The 19,937-nt window shown below is 43.0% G+C and overlaps 1 protein-coding gene across 1 annotated transcript in view; it reads right to left on the bottom strand. All coding sequences in view use genetic code 11, as the record gives it.

The window, feature by feature from the left end:
- Positions 1–3,655: 3,655 nt before the first annotated feature.
- Positions 3,656–19,937, bottom strand: part of EGR_09618 (Trichoplein keratin filament-binding protein) — a gene marked incomplete at both ends in the record, with an annotated part of 35,802 nt that continues 19,520 nt past the window's right edge. The window contains 7 exons of the mRNA XM_024498867.1: positions 3,656–3,789; positions 3,868–4,157; positions 7,560–7,846; positions 10,388–10,857; positions 13,001–13,336; positions 15,579–16,104; positions 18,218–18,352. Of these exons, the coding sequence (XP_024346708.1) occupies positions 3,656–3,789; positions 3,868–4,157; positions 7,560–7,846; positions 10,388–10,857; positions 13,001–13,336; positions 15,579–16,104; positions 18,218–18,352 (2,178 nt within the window). The remainder of the gene's footprint in view (positions 3,790–3,867; positions 4,158–7,559; positions 7,847–10,387; positions 10,858–13,000; positions 13,337–15,578; positions 16,105–18,217; positions 18,353–19,937) is intronic.

Raw genomic sequence — 19,937 nt, 5'->3', positions numbered from 1 at the left:
TAATGTGCAAATGTACGAGATGCACCCAACAGTATTGCACAAAAAATCAATCATTTGTAAAACAAAAAAAGGCTAAAGACAAAACTTCAGACTTTGATCACCTATGAAATTTTAATGTGATTGGTTGGCCATTTCTAATTGGTTATTCATTCATTATTTTTCCATTTTAAAAAGTATTATTTGTGCTAAAACCTGTGGAAATTGTCAGGCATGAGCAAAAGCTGATGCAATTTATTTAATTATGTAGCCATTGGACAAAATGTATCATGAAGATCGGGGCTGGTAAGCTCGGTTACTTACAATGGGAGTCAGCAAGATGCTCGGATCATAGAATGTTTTCCTGCAAATACCTCCATTTTAAAGGGTAAATGTTTGAGTCAGAAAGGGTGTGCGGTCATGCGGCAATAGTGAAGGTCAAATTTTCATTCGTTGTTGGGGGGTGAAGTCGTCATCGCCAACAGCATCTTCATCAACAACCAACTCCCGTCACAATTTAAGCAAAGCTCCAGTCTTTCGTCTCGCAAATGTCACTAAATAAACGTTTTAAATGCAGCACAACTCAACACAACAGCGAAATTTCAATTATTTTGGGAAAAAATTGATTTTGCTTATTCTTTCGAGAAATACCCAACCTTCCTCAGGATTTTCTAAGTTCGACATTGGCAAGTCAGCCTTTGATTCCATTGATATATGGGGATACATATAATCTTCCAGCCATGGAGTTATATTTCTGTCAAACGGGCGTTCAGCGGCAAGCATTCTGCGCTCAATTCGTGTGTACCATTCACAAGAACGACCGCTGCGCTGTGGGCTAAGGGCTCCCATGGACAAAATCACCAATTGTGGATGTGTAATCCGAATCAGGACTTTCGTAACACTGAAATCCCCTACTACTAATACCTGAGCGTCACATCACTCTAGAACACCAACTTTAGGTTCCTGACTTATGCCTTCGCCCTCAAGGCACCCATCCATCAGCACACATTGTTACATGTACGAATTAACAGCTTTTTCTGTCAATTTGATTAATGATGTCTGATTCAACCTATAAGACTAGCACTGGCTAATATGGGTGATAAGGGGACACACTTCCACCTCACTAATGTGCACAGTACCGCCAAGACATAAGTCCCCTTTATGGTCCTTAAATGGAGGGTCTTGGTCCGGCTCAAACGCCTCTCATACTTAAAACCCATGAAGAATAAGTGGTTTCAAAGGAGTGAAAGTAGGAACAATTTGCTTAATTTTGTTTGATAACACACTCTAACTTTGAAAAAAAGAAAAATGTGGATTAAGAGAAGCAAAATCAAAACGAGCGGCTCACTATCAATGCTTCATGGTGCTCGAGCCAACCCTGAGGTGGTTTAGTTTTGTTGTTGTTGTTGTTGGGATGAGCGGGGCCCTACACCACCAACGCGTAGGTGTGGGTGTGTGAGATTGACAAGGTTTGTGCAGTTCTAGTAGATAGCCAAAACTTTCATAGTTCTGCTGCCATGAGGCCGCCCTAACTTTTGGAAACCACCCACTCTAAATCTATACAGCGGTCTGCAATTAGACAAGAGCAGATTTGTACTAACTTAAACAGTTTATAGCAAAATCGCTTTGGTTTCAAGAGTAAAAATAACAAATTTAGGGAGTCACGTGAGGAATATATGCTTCTTTATGTTACGGGAAGACGACAATAGTCCATATAGGTAACTGAACAGCACTAAAATGACAGCACAGAATGGAGATGTGAAAAAACTGATTTCAAAGGGGCCGCGACAAGTGGACCCAAAGAAGTCAACCGCTGAAAACCAAAGTCTTCTTGTCAATGTGAAATACATTCATCGACTTTTATGCCTGTCTTTTATTTGGTTTTAAAACACTGTAAGACGACTTGCCACGGAAGAGGGAACTACTTCACAGAACCCTATTCATCCATATGCAAATGAGCTATTATACTGGTATCATGGACTTCTAAACATCTATAAAACCTTCTTCCAGATTGATTAGCCTTATCACGCCTTCAGAGGGGAGTCGGATGCTATAGAGGGATAATTAAAGTGACGTTCAGGCAATGGATGGCATACTTACTTTTAGGTATGAGAAAAACATATTGAATAACCAAAAAACCTACTAAATTTTTGAGACTTGTTTGTAATAAAATGTGGGTGGAGTACAAGCTAATGACAACTCACATTTGACATTTAATTCAAAGTAAGTTTGTCTGTAAAAATGCCGCTCTTTGCGCTTAATGTCAATCAAGTTTCAGTACACAGCTTTATTTGATATTTTCTGGGTGGTTAAGCTCCCAAATGCAGAATTCTGACAATCTCACTGCCGTCTACCCAGAACGCCTACATATTAAAAGAATCAAAACATTTATTGCATCATTTAATAGGACTAAAGAGCTAAGTAGAAGGCTTTGACTAAGACTTAGAAGGCAAATTATGGTACAAAATTGGTAAAGAAGCCTGACGAATTAATTCATATTTTGAATCAGTGAAGTCTTTTTTTATTATTTGTTGGAAATGTTCCAGATCGCCTTTCGATGCATCCGACCGTTGACCGCAAGGATGGCATAGTTCGTCAACAACGACTCCATTTTCAAGTCCTTCTGTCTGTTCATTTTTGCCGAGAGTTTAGCATTATGAGATCCTTACATCCAGCCTATTTCCTCAGCAAACGTTCCCACGCCTGCATGGTACGGGCCTATAAACCTACTGACAAATTACAGTAGCGTTTTTGAAAACGAATCTGAAGAGCAAATAGGAAAGCAGCAAGACCTTCCAATAACAGTCCATAAATTCTAAGCACAATTTGTAAATTCTATCACAATGCAGCTAATAAAAAATACCGTTCAAAAACCTCCAAGGCTATTGAAACTCCTTCAAATTATCCCAAACGTTCAACCGAAAATGAGGGTTTAATCAACAAAAGTATCTTAAACTAAGCTGAATTGAGTTTCCAGGCTTCGACCTTGACCCGTTTAACCAAATAAACAATTACTGTGGGGGTGTTGGTAATCAGCTATCAAAAACCTAAATTAATGATTTTGAAGATGCATTAAAAAAAACTTAGTTTGTAGGTCGAATAGAATAACGTGGAACATGAAGTCATATCGAAAAAATATATTGACGACAACATTGTTTTAGTCAACGTCATAAGTCCACAAACTTTTTGATTTAGTACATTGCATAAAAGCCTTTTTAAGAAAAAAAATCAGCAGGCACAATAATTTTCTGCTCCGAATATTATAAAAAAGCCTCGTAAGTGGCCTAAGTGATCTGCAATACCTTATTTATGAAGAAAACCTGAGCTCCCCTTCTAACCCTTCATATACTTCATCTTTTGAATTCTAAAACACGCCCTAATCCAACACATTAATCTAAGCAGGATTTTTAGTCACTGCGAGTTTCAGACGACATCTTGGTGGCGGTGGGTTATGTTCACGTCAGTCCTATCAACTCTTCTGCTTTAATGGGGACTATACGTCCTATAACATCCTCAGGGAGGACCCAAATACTGAAATAGCAATCACTTTTCTACTTCTAACCCCTCCGACCCACACCTTTAGTTTTTAACAATGTCAACTGTAGGTTCTAGACCGCATGTGCAGCACTGTAGCTAAGTGGGAAGGATATTTCAGGACGCAATATATTCGATCATTCAATCAGTCAATCATGGCTATTGGGGTGTTGTTCACACCAACGCTGATGTGCATGTTTGTCGGAGGCATGATTCTTTCAGGAAATGCCGAGACACAGAGAGGAGGAGTAGGGGCAGAGTAGAAACCATGGCTGACGTCTTAAGGACAGGAAGGGACAGGGAGAAGAGGATAAGTAAATGTTTGTGTAGTCTATACAGTGGTGAGTGAAATCAGACCTCCGCTGCTAGTAGGCCGATGTTGTTGAGACTGCTGCGTCGGTGTCCCCCGATGTCGGTGCCCACTGGAGCCGCGTGGCGCTCGACCGCCCTCTCGCCCCGCAGAATTGGAACTCGTGCATCCCTCTTGTTGTCGTCTGCGCTCACAGCCGCCGCCTTTGCTATGGTGTCGGTTGCTCACCATCGCAGCGCCTTTGCTTCGCATCTCCCCGCCACCGTCGTCGTCTGCCATACCACTCGTTCGCTCTTCCGCGTGATGATGACTAGTACGTCCCTTGATAGGACGATTTCTACAGGAAACAAATAATTGTTACCATTAGGTTCGAAATAAACAGGGAGTTCTCGCTTAGCTAAGTGGTACTTGATGCGCGCTCGGTTGGAAGTTAGCAAGCTGAGAAGGTATACTCAATATTTGTTTGGTAAAACTGAATGGAATTGTTCTATAAGAGCCGTCAAGATCACGTCCTTTAGAACAATGGAAGGAGCTCTGCATGGAAATGTTCCATGGAAATGGAAACTTATGTACCAATTACGAATAAATGTGAGGATGCTTGTCATCTGCGTATGCGACTTTCCTCTATGTTAATTTTAGGTGATTGACACTGTCCAGAGAATCCTCCGTCTACCTTTACGACACGAACGGCCGCTTCACCACGTCGTCTTTGGTTCTGCACTGGCCGAATAGGAAGAGTTAGCACAGGGTGCATTAGGGATGACGTTTAAAGCAGGAGGAGAACCATGTTAGTAAGTGTTACCTTGTAAAGCAATGTACTTGAATGCATGCTTTTTTTCATCCTGCATGGCACTAAGAAAAAGGAAGGCTTGCTCCACCGGCGCTTTTTTCAACTTCTAATCATTTACGGTGAATTTGGTGGATTGGAAAGGTTTAAGTTCAGATAAAATGCAGGAATTTTAGGAAAAATCCATTCTTTTAACTTTGTCTTGCATGTTGTGAAAACATTTGCTCGTTTGTCAGGATGATTTTTCCGAGGATCGAGTAAGGGTGTTTTTTTGTGATCTTTGAATGGTGATTATGAATATGAAGAAGAAGGAAGGTAGCAGCGATAGCAAATGATCCAAATCGCCTAAATAACCAGAAAATCATTAGCCGGGCTACACCGTTGCCACGCCAATTTGTCATCTTCACTAAGTAGGCGGGACATCATTGTAACTCACGGAGCAGACCCAACACTAACACGTTTTAGAGGATTTTTTCCAAACAAGAAATCATTAGGACTAAGGCTTTTGTGTTACAACTCCACAATTGGCCGTGTTGTGTCCTTAGCAATGAAGACTATTTTTAAAAAATAGGAAATATTAGACAAGGCACAAGATTGCGTGAAACATTTGGACTAGAAGAATGAAAAGACTCAACTTCCAAAAGAAAGTGGTGCTTTTTGAAAAGAATGAAAAATTGAAATTTATGTATTTTACACGCGAATGTGGATAGCTTTTTTGAAATAAGATGTCGAACCAAATAACATTTAAATGCACACTGAGTAGTGAAAAAGGTCCTAAATGCCTCAATTACGAAGTATTTAGATGATGACAAATAAAAAATGTCAGTGTTGATGATTAATATCATTCAGATGGTTAGTAAAGCGCTAGAAAACTTGTCACTGTGCGAAGCAGCTAGGAATTTAACGATAGCAAATATATTAACAAAATGGTTGTGAGAGGTGTAAGAGATCTAAAATGTGGATTACAATAGCAAATTTTGGATTCATTACTATGCAATTTCCACCCATAAATTCAATTTTGTGACTTACTGAACAAGAGAAACGGTGCTTCTTACAAATACTTTTGGCAAACTGACATTTATGATATCTTATTTAAAACTTTCACCCGTACGGTTGGCAAAAACACAGTGGACTTTTCTGAAAGTAAGTTTTGAATAATCAACGGTTTAAGCTGATAACCATACTTTCTAGAGTATTTTCGTAATTGCTTGTTTTACCAGGTAAATGATAGGATTTTGGTTATTAGTCAACTCATTCGACCTTTTTAATTAGCAAACAACTAAGTGCATACAGAACTTACGAATTAAGCTTTATTTCCTTAAATCAAACATTTGAATTGCAAATTTTTCTTAAAATATTTATGGAACAATTCAAAAATTGTAATTTTATACGAATTTTCTAGCGGAAAGGCCATCATGTCTGTTTCGTGTGTCAATGCACGCGACTAATTTACCTCTCCACTCAACCCTTTTTTGAGTCGATGTAAAATAAGCCAGGCTCTGGAAGAGGGTTGGTAACTTCAGCCATGGCGTGGTTACCAGTTCGTCCTAGAATTGTAGTTTCTAGCAGGAGCTTACTCATTACCATTGTGGATTAAGGATACACGTGGAGGGAGGCTAGGTGACTGTAACTGTCATGACCAGAGGACGATCTATGAGACCTGTAGGTAGTACACGGACAAACATTTCAGGAAGCGTGCTTCCGGTGTGGTTGGCTGGGCTACAGTTTCGCATTTTATGATCATTATACACACGTTTCTCTCATTCCGCTTTCGGTGCCATAAATCATCTCTCAGGGAGTCTCAGGTCGGCAGAGAAATAAGTCTTTTTTCCTGAACAGTGAGACGAAGGTTAAAAAGTTATTTAATTGGGCGCGCATGTTTACGCACACTTCCATTACGAAATCGGCCCATCAGGACGTTCCCTTCTAGGGTATTCGAGCACTTTGGCATCACATAGTATAGCGGTGCTGATCATGATTTTCGATTCTTGTCTGAAAGAAATTTTTGTTCTTTTACAAGTAATTGTGGACATCATGTAGGATTCATGAATAGCATGCATTTAGGTTACTGACCAAAATATGCCCAGCATACTGAAAATTGCAGTAAATGCAAAAAGGATGGTAAAATGCAGGAAGCAGGGTAAAAAAGGAACGTGTGACAGTGGAAGGTATTTAACTTAGCAATTGCAAAAATATCGACTTAAATAATCAAAACTGCTTTTCACATTCAACAGTAAATTGTCTGTGATGGTATTCCTCTTCAAACTACTATGGTATCTGCCTTTTGCTTAACTTGTAGGACATCTTTATGCCACAGTCACGGATCTGTGATTTTGAACAAGTAAAAAAGGCAGTCACACCTCTGGCTTTGGGACTGAACAAATAAATGTTAAAACACATTTTAGGCCCATTTAAGAGTTTAAATGTGACAGATAAGCTCCTGTACATTAATTGGTAAGCAACTATGAAACAGCCACATCTTGTTCGGCAAGTAAAAAATACCTACGCTTACAAGAGTTAAAAAACATTGTTTATTGTAAATGTTAAAAACTTGGTAACAGGGTGAAGTTGGCTGTGGTAATCGACTTACTGCAGACAGCCATTTGGAGGTACTGTAAACGTGTTCAGTCAAGTCAAATTGCTATCGCTGTGTCAACTTTTACAAATATTTGTGTCCTGAGGGGAATTAAGTGCAGTCGATGCCCTTTAAGAAAACGGAAATGACGAATAGCGGCAGACTTTAAACGGATCGTTTGGTGACACATGAAATGGGTTCACTGATTGGAAAGAGAAAACCAATGCATGCGTAAAATAGTTTAGCAACTACTAAAGCTTCTCTTAGTGAGCTATAGGTAAATGAATCTAAAAGGTGAATTTAGTTTGGTGGTGAACCCGCCTACTGAATAGGAAAATAAGTAGTTAAATATTCGTGCACACGTGACCTGTACTCACCTGACCGGTCGACGAGTGATATATCGCGTGCCATCAGTGCGTTTCTTCACCACCCACTCCATCAGCGGTCGATTCTGCGTCCGCACTTGAGCCTGTGTCTCTCCAAGGCCGGCATATCGGTTGATATGGCTACCACCATCCCCGTTGCCGCAGGTGGCGTTGATGACGCCGTAGGAGGTGAAGCAGACGCCGCCGTTGTCGTTAGCATCATCGGGTATCTTGGAGGCGCCCACCACGTCCACGGCCGCGTAGGGTGTCTCATATATATTGGAGGAGGCTGTGTCATCCTATAAGGAATTGGGCATTATGTAAGAAAGACTCGTGCTTGCCCCAAGTTATGAGCCCACATCGGTAGAGAAGCCTCATTCTCTTTTACCAGTAAAAGTTGTCTTGACTATAAGGAGAGGGTAGTAAAAGGATTTGAAGTCCAGTAGCAAAAAAATGGAGACATTTATCGATGAATCAGTCTCTTTTCAAAAAAGACTAACTTTGGATGAATATGCACGCTATCTCGAAGTAGACAAAACCGTTTAAGTGAAGGCTTCAAATCAACATTTTCACCTCCCACTTTTATTACAAAGCTTAATGCCACTAATTAAAGTTGGTTACAACCCTTGTGAAAAACAATGTGTTCCAGGTTACCTTCAACACCTCGCAGACAAATAGACCTCCCCGAAAGCCCTTCGTCCCCACTTCAGGCAAATTTTAAGGACCCTTAGTTTGCAAGGAGGAAAAAAGAGGTATTTATTACCGTTGAAATACTTTGATTATGTACCAAACTTTAATTTGAATTTCGAAGATGCTTTCGTATTTCCACTGGTTGGCATGGCCTCCGGGTCATTCCAGTAGACCCCTAGTTCTTCTGTACATTGATAGTACACTTTCTGTCCTACTATTTGTGATTTTTATCGTCTTGTGAAAATGATTTAGGCGTCACATTGGTGGCGACGGAAAGTGAACCAAAGAATGAAGGACAACTACCCTGAACGCTAAATGGGAGAAGGGCATATGCTGTCGATGGGAGAACCTCTGACGTCCCCTAGCAGTACCATTGGTAACTACCCAATTCCCGTGTTCTGCCGAAGGGTCCTGGCAACTGAAGCGCCGCTAGCCATAAACTTTCCAGAAAAGTTCGTTACGGAGCTGTTCATGACATTTGCATGAAGATGTCAATCAAGTGAACACGCCATACCTCCTCCACCTCTCTACAAAGTGGAATGGAACCCAGATGGACAAATAGCTGGTAAGCATTGAAGTGGGAAATTTGTTGCAAAGAGGAACAGGCGCAAAACCTCATTCCCCTAAAAATACTTCAAATCCTGCCCTTTATTAAGTGACTCTATTTTCAGGTCGGTGTTCTTACAACTGGCTATAAAAACACACATGCCAGCCAGCACAAACTCCTTCCCCAATACAGTTTCCAGACAGGACGAAACTCCAGATCCAGTGAAATTGTTAAGCAAAACCAGTTACGCTGCTGTCAAATACCTTCTAAGTTGCACGTGGTTGTTTAGTGAGTCCTTTCCATACAGCACCGGCTACGTTGTGATGGCTGACGCGGGAGGATGATTAAGGGGGGTGCAAGCAATAACACCCAAAAGAGGGGGGAGGGGCTATAAAATGCTTTATTTGTTTAAATCCCCGTTTTGGTTTCGCGAGCACTTAAATCTCCTCCTTGGGGGTTCTGCTGAGCGGGCTAGTCACCAATCCATGCCAGTAACCCCCCAAATCCTTCTGTACGTCAGCAATACCGAGTCCGTCCTTGTATTATGACTCCCTTCGTCCTCTGGAAGGGATCGAAGGGCTACAGTAACGAACTTTTTATAAAAACTTGGACCATAATTTCGATTAACAAAGGCAAAAAGTTATTACCTCCGACGCGCTCTCAATCAAGAATACAATGTTAAGTCGACTTTTTAAATTAATTTAAATGTGAATCTCTTCATTGATACTTCAATATTGTTACTTGATAAGAGGATAGCAGTATCACTCATAAAGTGTGGACACCCTTCCGGGAAAACAGTGCAACAAGATGTGAAGGTGGAAGACACACCCATCCCACCACGACCACTAAGTACGCAGTTTCCGTCGATCTGGTAACTGGACAACCGGCTGGTAGAAGGATGGAATGAAATAGCACACAAACGACCACTAGCAAGATTGGAGGGAAAATGAATAATTTAAAGAAGACCAATGCCAGTTTACTTTTAGCTGGTTAAATTATTTTCCTGCCTGAAATGTTGTTGGCAGAGGCAAGCAAGCCCACTTCATATTAGCTGACTGAATACTGCGTCAAGAAGTCACCAAGAGGAAGGCACACACTGCGTGGTGCTGACCCAATGGGCTTTCACAGCTCGTGGAATTCCGTTAACTTCTGAAAACCACTCAAATCTTCAGCTCTGGACAAATGCTAGTTAAGGAGCAGGACTAGATTTGAATCAAGCTTTGTGACATGAAGTCTTCTCCTCGATGGATCCGGGTTCCTGCCTCGTAACTGGTTCCAGCTTACCAGGAAACGCATATGAGGATTCCAGTAGAAAGGTGACCGCCAGAGACCATGCTCAAAAGCGGGGGAACTTTGTGGTAAAATGGCATTCGATTGTATGATGACATGAGCTCCAAACCATCTTTTTACGCTCATACTAAACCTGAATTCACACTAAAATCTTTGGGCGGCTTTCTTTACCTCCATAACACCATCAGTCATCCACTTCATTCAAATGCCTGAGTGCATTTTTGAGATCATCTAATCAAACGTATATCCGTTACTCAGCTTTCAAGTCTGTCAAAAGCCTTGCGATTACTTAATCACAGACTTTGATACTTACCTTGCACGCATCTCTACTCGCTTCAAGTTTCCCCGAGTACATCCAACCCTGAGGCCACGGTGGTGTGGAATATCGTATGTTTGGCATCATCCCAGCAGCAGCAACAGCAGGTGCAGGTGGTAGCAGAAGAGGAGGCGGTGGTGTTGGGGGGGGCGGAGGTGGTTGGAGGCCATTTTTGAAGTTTCGATCGTAAAACTCGTAGGGATGGTGGTGGTGCAGGAAGGCGTGTGGGAGAAACATGCCCGCACTCATGTAGGCGGGATTGGTAGCCAGACCCTCGTACGTGGTGGTCATTCCTCGCTGCGGATGAGAAGTGGGGGCGTTGGGAGCGGTGGAGGCGGCAGCGGCGGAAGAGGAGGTGGCAGAGATAGAAGAGACACAGGAGAGCTTGCTACCGCTCAGGCTACCTCCAGTTGACGGTTGAATAGGTGGTTTAGTACTGACAATCTCTCCCAGACTCGTGCTGCTTTCTGTGGGCGGGTTGGCGGGAATAAGAAATGCGTCTGCTGACATTTTTGCTCGCGTTCAGCGATCGGGGGACAAAAAGTGCTAGCTATGAAGGCAGACTATAAACTTGGGATACAAAACTTACATATCCGCATCTTAGATCAGTAGGCGCAGAAATTCAGCAATTTACAACTTCATTTAAACTGAGATAGATCAGTAATATTGTTTTCGTCTTAGGAAACAAGCTAAATTAGCCATTCTCCTACTCCACTATCGCCGTAGAAGTCTGCCATGGATACGCGATGTGTGAATGGAACCGGAATGTGTGGAGTGTAGATGGATGGAGCGATGCACGTAGGGAGGAACGCATGGATGTGTGGATTCGGGCTGAATTGATGGAAGGATGAAGCCTAGATAAATGGATAAAAGTGATCGGGAGGAAGCATGAACGCTTGAATAAATGCGGGATGGACATTGAACAAAAGAATGAAGTATGCTTGGATGGATGGACGGATAAGGAATAGATTTCGACATCTTACAGAAGTCCCCATACCTCCAGAAGTAAATCTAGCCCAGACGGTTTCGTGTCAGTCAGAGCGAAGGTATTTGCCTTTCTTTGCTACTGGAACATGAGCTAGAACCTACGGGATTGCGACATCCCCTTTAGTTTCTTTAAACTTCCGCCACCGGATTGGAATGGTAATGCGTGCTGCTAACCTCCTAGTCCTTTGACGTTGTTGACTTGTAAATCTTGTAACGCTAAGGACGTAAATGTGGCTCCACTCAATCATTTTAACCCATCCAGTATCCCTTCACCTTTGAAGAATGCTAACTATGAGGAAAGAAAGTGCTCTATCCATGCTGGCTGAGAGTTAAAACAAAATTTGCCTGTAATACGCTATTTCAAGGGTGAAGCCGCTAAAAGCACTACAACATTTGCGGTAGCGTCGTTTAAAGAGAGTTTTGTCTAGACTGCCCGTGGCCAACTCATACAGCCCTAGGCTAATGGGCGTTACCTGTTACTAGCTAATATTATCCAAGTGGGGAAGAATTTTTTTCCAAACACCACTTTCCATCCTTCCACTGTCAAGTTCTACAAATTAAAGTGCTCTGTAAAGTTTTATTTTCATAAATGGAAGATAAAAGGCGTACTTTGCTCCCAAATAAGATCTAAGATGTTTAGTTAGATTCCCCGTGAATCCAATCGACATCAAGGCATGTTAATCCCTAATTAGACTACAAAGTTTGTTTGGGAGGCTTAGGCACAAAATATTGGACCTCACGTGAGCTCAAAAGGACGGGGCAAACTCGAAGCCGCATTTGTTTGATCCAGTCGGTAGTAAAAGCCATGAAATCCTGTCTAGAGCGCGAAGTATATTCGGAGTAGACAGGCGGTAAGCTGGACAACTTCTTTCTGCTTTCATTACTTTGTAAGAAACAGCGACCTCGGCATTTCGCCCAAGTTAATTTCATGAAGGTGAAATAGATATCTCTCGGTAGAAAAAAGAACAGGGTCTACAAATACTCAGTCCGATTATTACCGGCTCAAGGAGGGCCATTCCACAAAACCTAATCAGAGAATGGACCATACCTACGTAAAGAAATTGTGATGTCTGAAGATTGGATCAACGTACTGATAAAAAGTGATCGAATCCCCTCATCACACACACACACACACACACACACACACACGTTGTCTAATTGAGAGGTTTTGGATGGAGACGGGTTACGAATTCACCGTCGTTGCATCGGTGCAGCTTCCGCCAGCAGCTATTAGTGGATCGACGTCAGTCATGTAGCCTCTTTGAGGCAGTTTTCATTTATCTCTTAAAATTGGATGAAAGTGAACACTTAAGGTCCTCAACTGGTTACGATGAATGTCGTAGATACCTCTTTCTCGTTGTGTTCTCGAACTAATCACACTCCTTGTTATGTATTAGGTGAAGTGATTATATGAGACCACCGAAATGAAAGCAAATAGGCTTGACAGTTGAATGATTTCCTAACACATTTTAAAAATTAAGACGAAAAAAATTATTTTCTTCGTTAATAAATCTGATCATCTAAAAAGGGCCTCAGCATTCCTAGTACCACCTTAATTTACCACCGATTTCAAACCTCATGCCCTCCCAATCTGCTTGTAAGCTACAGGCGAGAGTCTCTTACCTTGCCTCTCACAGCTGTTAGTTGATCCAACAAGACCAGATCTGCTTCCTCGATGCAAGAATGGCGTCGCGACATTGAATCGGGCCGGGGTTTGAGCCAATGCCGTTTCCTTGTCAGTCTCTGCTATCGACCAGATGGAGGAAGGATTAGTGGGTGGCATGGAGGCGTGACCTTTCGCCTGAGGCACTGTCATGTCAAGGTCAAAGGGGGCGGAAAGATGGGTGGACGGAGGTTGGTGATGGGATAGAGAGAGTGTTAAGGGATTTTCTGGCTGCTTTGGCATCACAACTGCCTCGTAGTAGTCACTTCCACTGAAGGCTGACGCATCGGTGGGTCCTGAAGTGAGGATTTTGCTTTATAGCCTGTACTGGAGGGTAAATCCAAATATTCGTGCTATTGCTGTTGTAGTGGCAGCAGCAGTAGAATCCCACTTAATTCGGGTCCATTATGAAAAGGTCAATTTCGTTCTGGACAACACGATGGCATTTCCGTTGGGCGCTTGCTCGCTCATAACGTATTACCTTCCGGTTACGAAATGCGTAAATTGTGTAAGCGTTACAACAATGATTGTAGTAATTATTTCTCGCATTAAATTAAATGCCCATTAGCTAAATCCATCGGGGGACTGAACTTGAGATTGTCAACCATCGGACATGTTGTGGGATTTGCCTTATCTTCAGGCCCATCTGGAGCCTGCTGCTAGATTGGAGGTGGAAAATCCCCCGCTATTAACCTGTCATTTAGCTCTCGACATCCTGTGTCGCCTGTCCAATCTGCAAACATATACACAGGAACTGGGGAAAAAGAATAAACATTTTTCTGTTCAGAATGCTTCATCCGGAGCATTTATAATTAAACGGAGAAAAAGTTCGCTGATGCAAACCTGCGTTTTTTTGACGGCTCAATGATGGAGTAATTATTTCGCTGCCGGGGCGAAGGAAGTCGTCTTCTCAGGCAAAAATAGCCTAATTTGAGGGCCACAACAGCTCCAAATTTTTAGCTACACTTCAATTAAAATATGCATTGCAGGAGTGGGGCTTGGCAATTCCAACTTTTCAACATTAATTCACAAGTCGTTGCTCGTTCCATACGGGGCGTAAACACGTTTGACTTGTGTATAAACCAGCATCTACGACTTCTTTAATTGTAATTTAGATATGGATCAAAAACACTTTCCCCCTCGATGGACCAACAGTCCACCTACTCATCTTACCGGATGGGCTAAAGTCCCACATTTATCCCGTCTTTAGACTCAACTTGACGCAATGTAGTCAAGTTCCAAATTCAAAAAGACATGCTTTACAGTATGAGATCGCCCGTCTGCTCTCGATAATCCCTGGTTTTGCATCCCAGCAGTACCCAAACGTCCACCACCAATGGTCACGTGAGCCGCATTAATTGTTTGGCCTACTACCCAATCTAGCGGACTCATGTATCGGAAGTAAATTTTCCTGCATACGTCTGAACGCGCTGTTATCGCCACCTCAGTCCCACCTCCATCCTAAACTTTCCTTAAGAGAGTCTGTGTTTTGGGTGGATAGATATTACAGCCCTCAATAATCCTTACTTCGGTCTTTCCACATCCCACCTGTAGTTTAAAGTCCCATATTGTGTCCACGTGAGAGAGGGGGGCTAAGGAGTAAACCACCTATAAAGTAGACCGCTGTATGCAGCAGCAGCAGCAGCAGCAGCAACAGGAGGAGGAGGAGGAGGAGGTGAGGTGATTAGGAAGTCATAGAGGTACACACACATGGTGTGATGAATAATCGCTTGGGCAGGCGGGCAGGCTGGCTGGTCGGCGCGCTTACATGAATGTGACTAAACAAGAGGGCTTTGAGTGCGGCGAAGATCTAAAGACAGCACCAACGTCTCTGCCGCTTTTGCCATGCCGAGAGACACCACCGCCGCCACTTTAGAGGGCAGGTGTTTATGACATAAATGTGACCTTTCCAAATTCGCCTCCCTTCGGTTGCAGATTTTGCACGTAACCTTTACGTCTTTAAAGAGCCCTCTCCCATCCGCCCATCAACCTTCGCTAGCTATGGCTGAGATAAGTGGGTTCCTGCCTGATCACGGGATTCCTTCACCTTTATTGGTAGATCGGCATTAATAATTTAGTATGGGGGGCTTGACACTTCCTCCATTTGAGACTATCTTCCACTTAGTTTTACAAATCTTGCCAATTTATTTGGTTAGACCCACCACCTGGTGGTGCCAAATAGCCCTGGGTAAGGAGCAACTCACTTCTAATGTTCTCATTTCCTCATTTTTAAGCAAAATTCCACGCCCGCACACAGAGGAGGAACTACCTGCTCACGCTCTCTGCAACGCTAATGGAGAATGAATCTGATTGGGAATTGTTAATAATGCACAAAACATAGCAAGTTGTTTATCTGCTCCAAAAAAGGTTAATTTAGTAGACAGTTACAAAGAAAGCACTCTTCTGACTCCACACTTCAGCAATCAGTAATGCAACATTTGGTGCTACCACTTTAAGGTGATCCCGGCACTAAATGATTGGGTTCTTTCTCAATGCGCTCAAGAGATCAAGGCTGAATAAGCATAAAATGCTACTAACCTTTGGGCCTTACAATGCCGTTAGCAGAAGAGGCCTTGTGGGATGAAGAGGTGGCTCCCAATCCCATTCTTGGAGTTTGGCGCGCTTTGTTAGGCGAGGTATCCTCAGTTCCCCTGTCGCCATCACCTGAGCCCTCCCTTTCCGCTGTCGGCACCGATCCGACCCCTAACTCCGGTCCATCCGCCTCCGCTGCCGCCACAGCAGCGCACCCTTCTTTAGGCTGCAAGCCGCCACACATCTTGACGTAGGCTAACTTGTGACAGTGCATAGCGAGCGACTGCATTAACTGACTCAAATGAATCAGCTCGTTATCGAGGAGATGGGTGTTGGTCGGAGAGGTCAGAAAGGCCGCTGCTGCCGCCTGCGCTAGGCCCGTGGCGGTACCGGTGGCGGCAGCAGCAGTGCTGGAGGCGACCGTAGTGGTAGTGGTAGGGGGAAGGGGTTGGTTAGTGCTCCCAGCATTGCTGACGGTGGGGTCGAAGAGGGGCCAGGCATTCATCAACAGCGCTTTGTGTTCTTCTGCCTCCTAAGTAGAAATTGGCAAAAGTCACGTCGAGAGCTTGGAATAGACCTGCCTATTACATTTGCTCCCATGCTACCGTGGTTAGAGACCATCAAAACATGGAACACATAGCTTATACGATTGAAATTACTTCATATTTCCCAGAAAGACTTTGCCATATTTTCAATATCATTTGGAAAGAGCCACAACTTAATATGCATATTAGCCTTCATTAAATGCAAAGAAAGAAAGACATTCATTAAATTTTCTGAATAGAGTAGCTGGATGCAGCATCGGTGGTCATCCTAACATCCAATAAGATTATGATGAAGGAGGTAAGAAGGGGCTCATCCCCCAAATAAGCTCCAACCGAATTCATCCGATTGTGCCACCCTCTTCCAGGAATGCAACCTCATCCACTTCTTACCCATTCATTAAATCCACTAAAATAATAGGTAGCAATGGATTCGATACCTATAAGATGGTGGAACAAAATAAAAACGCTATTTGCGATGGCTATTATAATACTGGCTTAGAGGGGGACGAAGGGAGGGGGGACGAAGGGAGGGGGGACGGGAGAGGCGGCAGTCCGAACGGTGACACTTCACGAGCCAGTTACTTCAGCTTGGTGCACGTGATCACCCCCTGATAAACAAATCTGAAGTCTGGTTTCTGCTCTCCCACTTTTTTAATCAGAAAAAAAGTGGATGAAAATGCCAAAATCTAAGGTTTGTGGCTAAAGTTGCCTGGTAGTGTGCGTGGGGTGAGTTTGTCAACCGGGAAAATTTGCGGATGTGTTGCCATTATTTATCTTAGTCAAATGCCTCTAGTTGTGGAAAAAGAACTAGAGGAAGATCTACTGGTGTTTTTGTGCTTGGTGGTGCTGACTAGGAAGGCGCAGAGATGTGCTATCGTTGGACAAAAGCTAAGCTACCTTACGGCATCTTTTCATTGGTTCTTGGACCTTATATGCCCCCTAGTCAACACACCAACATACTCCACAAGGTTCATTTGGCAGCACTAGCTTAAGTTGCAGCACCAAGGGTATGATTCTCCACTAGCATCTAAGGCTCAGTTCGGCAATACACCTGAGTGATCCTTCCAATTTGTGGAGATGCATTGCTTCCATAAAAGACCTGGTATAGTGATTTTTCACTGAGAAGTGTTTGACGATTTGCAGATGCCAACCAAATGACAGAATGGCAGATTTTGTCGTCTGATATCTCACTAGCGAACAATTCTGTATTACCATGGCTATTTGTTTAACTCTTCGCTTTAATTACGCGAGCCAAAAGAGCCCCGACCGTTAAACTGCCACTCGTCGGCACGGCCAGTGATATATCTCCCGCCACGCTCCTGTGACCTCTTTTTTCCTTAGAACAGATTCAAGGTGCTGAGTAGGATAGAAAGTGCATTTTATACTTACCTGATAAATACTGGCTCTAGTCTAAATTCTTTTTTACTTAAGAGTTAACGTTACCAGTACTATGGAATGAAATATGCTGATTCACCTGAGATTCTACAAATCACAATTCTTTGGTTAAAATGATCTTCAGGGAATTCGCTGTAGACTTCACTTCCGGCCTGCTTCGTGGGAGACGTCAACACCGCCTGTTTGTGTTTATGTGGAGTGTGTAGTGGAGTGTGAAACACAAATATGCGAATTCATCTTCAGGTATCGTGGTGGAATTTTCCATAAGAGCGTCAGCTCTTCACAAACACTCAAACATTTCAACTGGTCATTTTCCTTTAGCTCTTGCCGTTCTGTACTGATCTCCGTTGGATTTTAAGCTGCTAGATGTGTGTCGAAGCCCTGGAGTATTGAATCGCAAGGCACAGGACAAAAATAGGTGATACTGTCAGACAGTTTTGGATTCCAAGGGTCAGCCAGTATTTAAACTTCTGGGTCGAGTGATGAATCTGAAACCTACTTTTGCATAACTGGGAGGCAAACCGAGTGAAAGGACCGGCTCAACTTCAAGAGAAGTGGGTTTACTTGAAGGTGCCATCTATTTCATTCCACTAAATGATTTTGCTGCTAGGTTTTCATTTTTCTATAAAAAAGCTGTAAAGACATAAAAAAGCCGTTGAAAGGATATGATTCTTCTATGAAGCTTTATGAGGACTTAATTCAGACCTGAGACGAATGATCGGACCCAATTATCATCCAAGGAGAGAAAATCCAAGGATTCAAGGAGAAACTTGCCTGCTCAGAGCTCTCTTCAGTCCTCACACTGTCATCCGTTGTTCTGCCCATACCAGAATCCTGATCCTAAAATGAAATAAACCAAATTATGGCGTCATTCAACCTGCCTGGAGCAGATGGTCACAACTAAAAAGGAATTCTTCCTCTCCTGCCTTAAAAGAAATTGCGCCAACGGTGATGTGTTGAAGTGTTTACCTCTGCCACGTCGATCGAGGTATACACATGGGTGATTTTGACAGATCTGAAAACTGTTTGGTGAGACAAAAGGCTATTAAGGCCTCATGGGTCACGATCACCTCTACGTCAGGCAGGAGTACTAGTGAGGAACTGGCAAAAGTAGTCTCCATCACCACTGTTGCTGTTAGTGGTGGGTATCTGACAGATAAAAGGTGACAGTCACTTGCAATAGAGCAGTGGAAGGAAGTGGCAAGGTCCTCATCATCAGTTAAAGCCTCTATAAGTACCGCAATTGATATGAAACTATTGAACAAGCTGTTAAATAAAGGCTTGGGGTCACAAAAGGCCAGTCTAATTGTGGTAAACGAAAGTTTTGCTGACATTGTCGACTCTGCCAACGGGTTATGGGTAGTGCGAGATTTACAAGTAAATTCAGCCAATTTTATGTGGTCACACCTGGCTCGAGACTTAAAATTGGCTTGTCAAAACTCACAACACCTCAGTGCCGACATTAACTGAACCGTACCCGGAAGTGAACAGGCACGGTTGTTGAAGTGTCTCTCACCTACTCTGGAAGTCACATTTTTCATTTCAAAGTTGAACATGCCTGCACACACATACGCATGTACAATAGCGACCAAACGTGTTCCTCGCAGCGCACACCCCAACAGCCATCACTTCGACAGAAGCACCCTGGCGGGTGTGAGTCACACCGAGACTGTGAGTTGACGGCATTTAGCAGGACCACTGCCAAATCATCTCATCCAGATATTTGGCTATCGGGATGTGTGGAGTGAGCTCCTCCGACCTTCAGACAGCCTGACAGCGGCCATCAAAGACAGTGGCTCCTGCCATAGGAGTCCAGATAAGTTTTTGAGTCACTAATAAATCTGCCTTAATTTAAAGTCACTGAACTTGGATTCAGACTGATCCAGACTTAAAATGCCATTTCAAGTCAGTCGAGCGCATTGTCGACCTCCAACGTTAAATGACCTTCAGCTAACGTCCTACACGGTTGGAATGAAAGGCCCGCGAAAATTATGATGTGCTCCGTTCCCAAAAAAACCGCCGACCGAATGCTTATCGTAGTAGAACAGTCAACTGGAGACATTCATTTTAAAACTTCCATTAGCAAAAAAATAGTGCTATCAAAATCCAGCCAGCTGATTGGCATTTTATCAATTTTAGTACAAAGTATACCTTAAGAAATTAAATAACAAATTCAGGAAAGACCACCTTTGGTCAATGACAAAAAATTACAATTCAGTCTTCTTCAAACTCTATTGACATTTTGACAAAGGAAGGTTACTGAAGTGTAAATTGGAATGACAAACGCAATTTAGGATACAAGGCGAATTTTACGCTTGAAAACACACCATGTGAAGAACTTTCCAACGTGACAGACTCCAAAAACAAGATTCTACTTTCCAGGTTGGTTGAGTCATCGAAAATGCCAGTCTCGGCGTTATTGTCT

This window comes from Echinococcus granulosus (genome assembly GCF_000524195.1).
Source record: "Echinococcus granulosus chromosome Unknown EG_S00157, whole genome shotgun sequence".
In the NCBI taxonomy this organism is placed as follows: Eukaryota; Metazoa; Platyhelminthes; class Cestoda; order Cyclophyllidea; family Taeniidae; genus Echinococcus; species Echinococcus granulosus.
The sequence above is the reverse complement of the archived record's forward strand: the minus strand, read 5'-3'. Positions and strand labels throughout refer to the sequence as shown.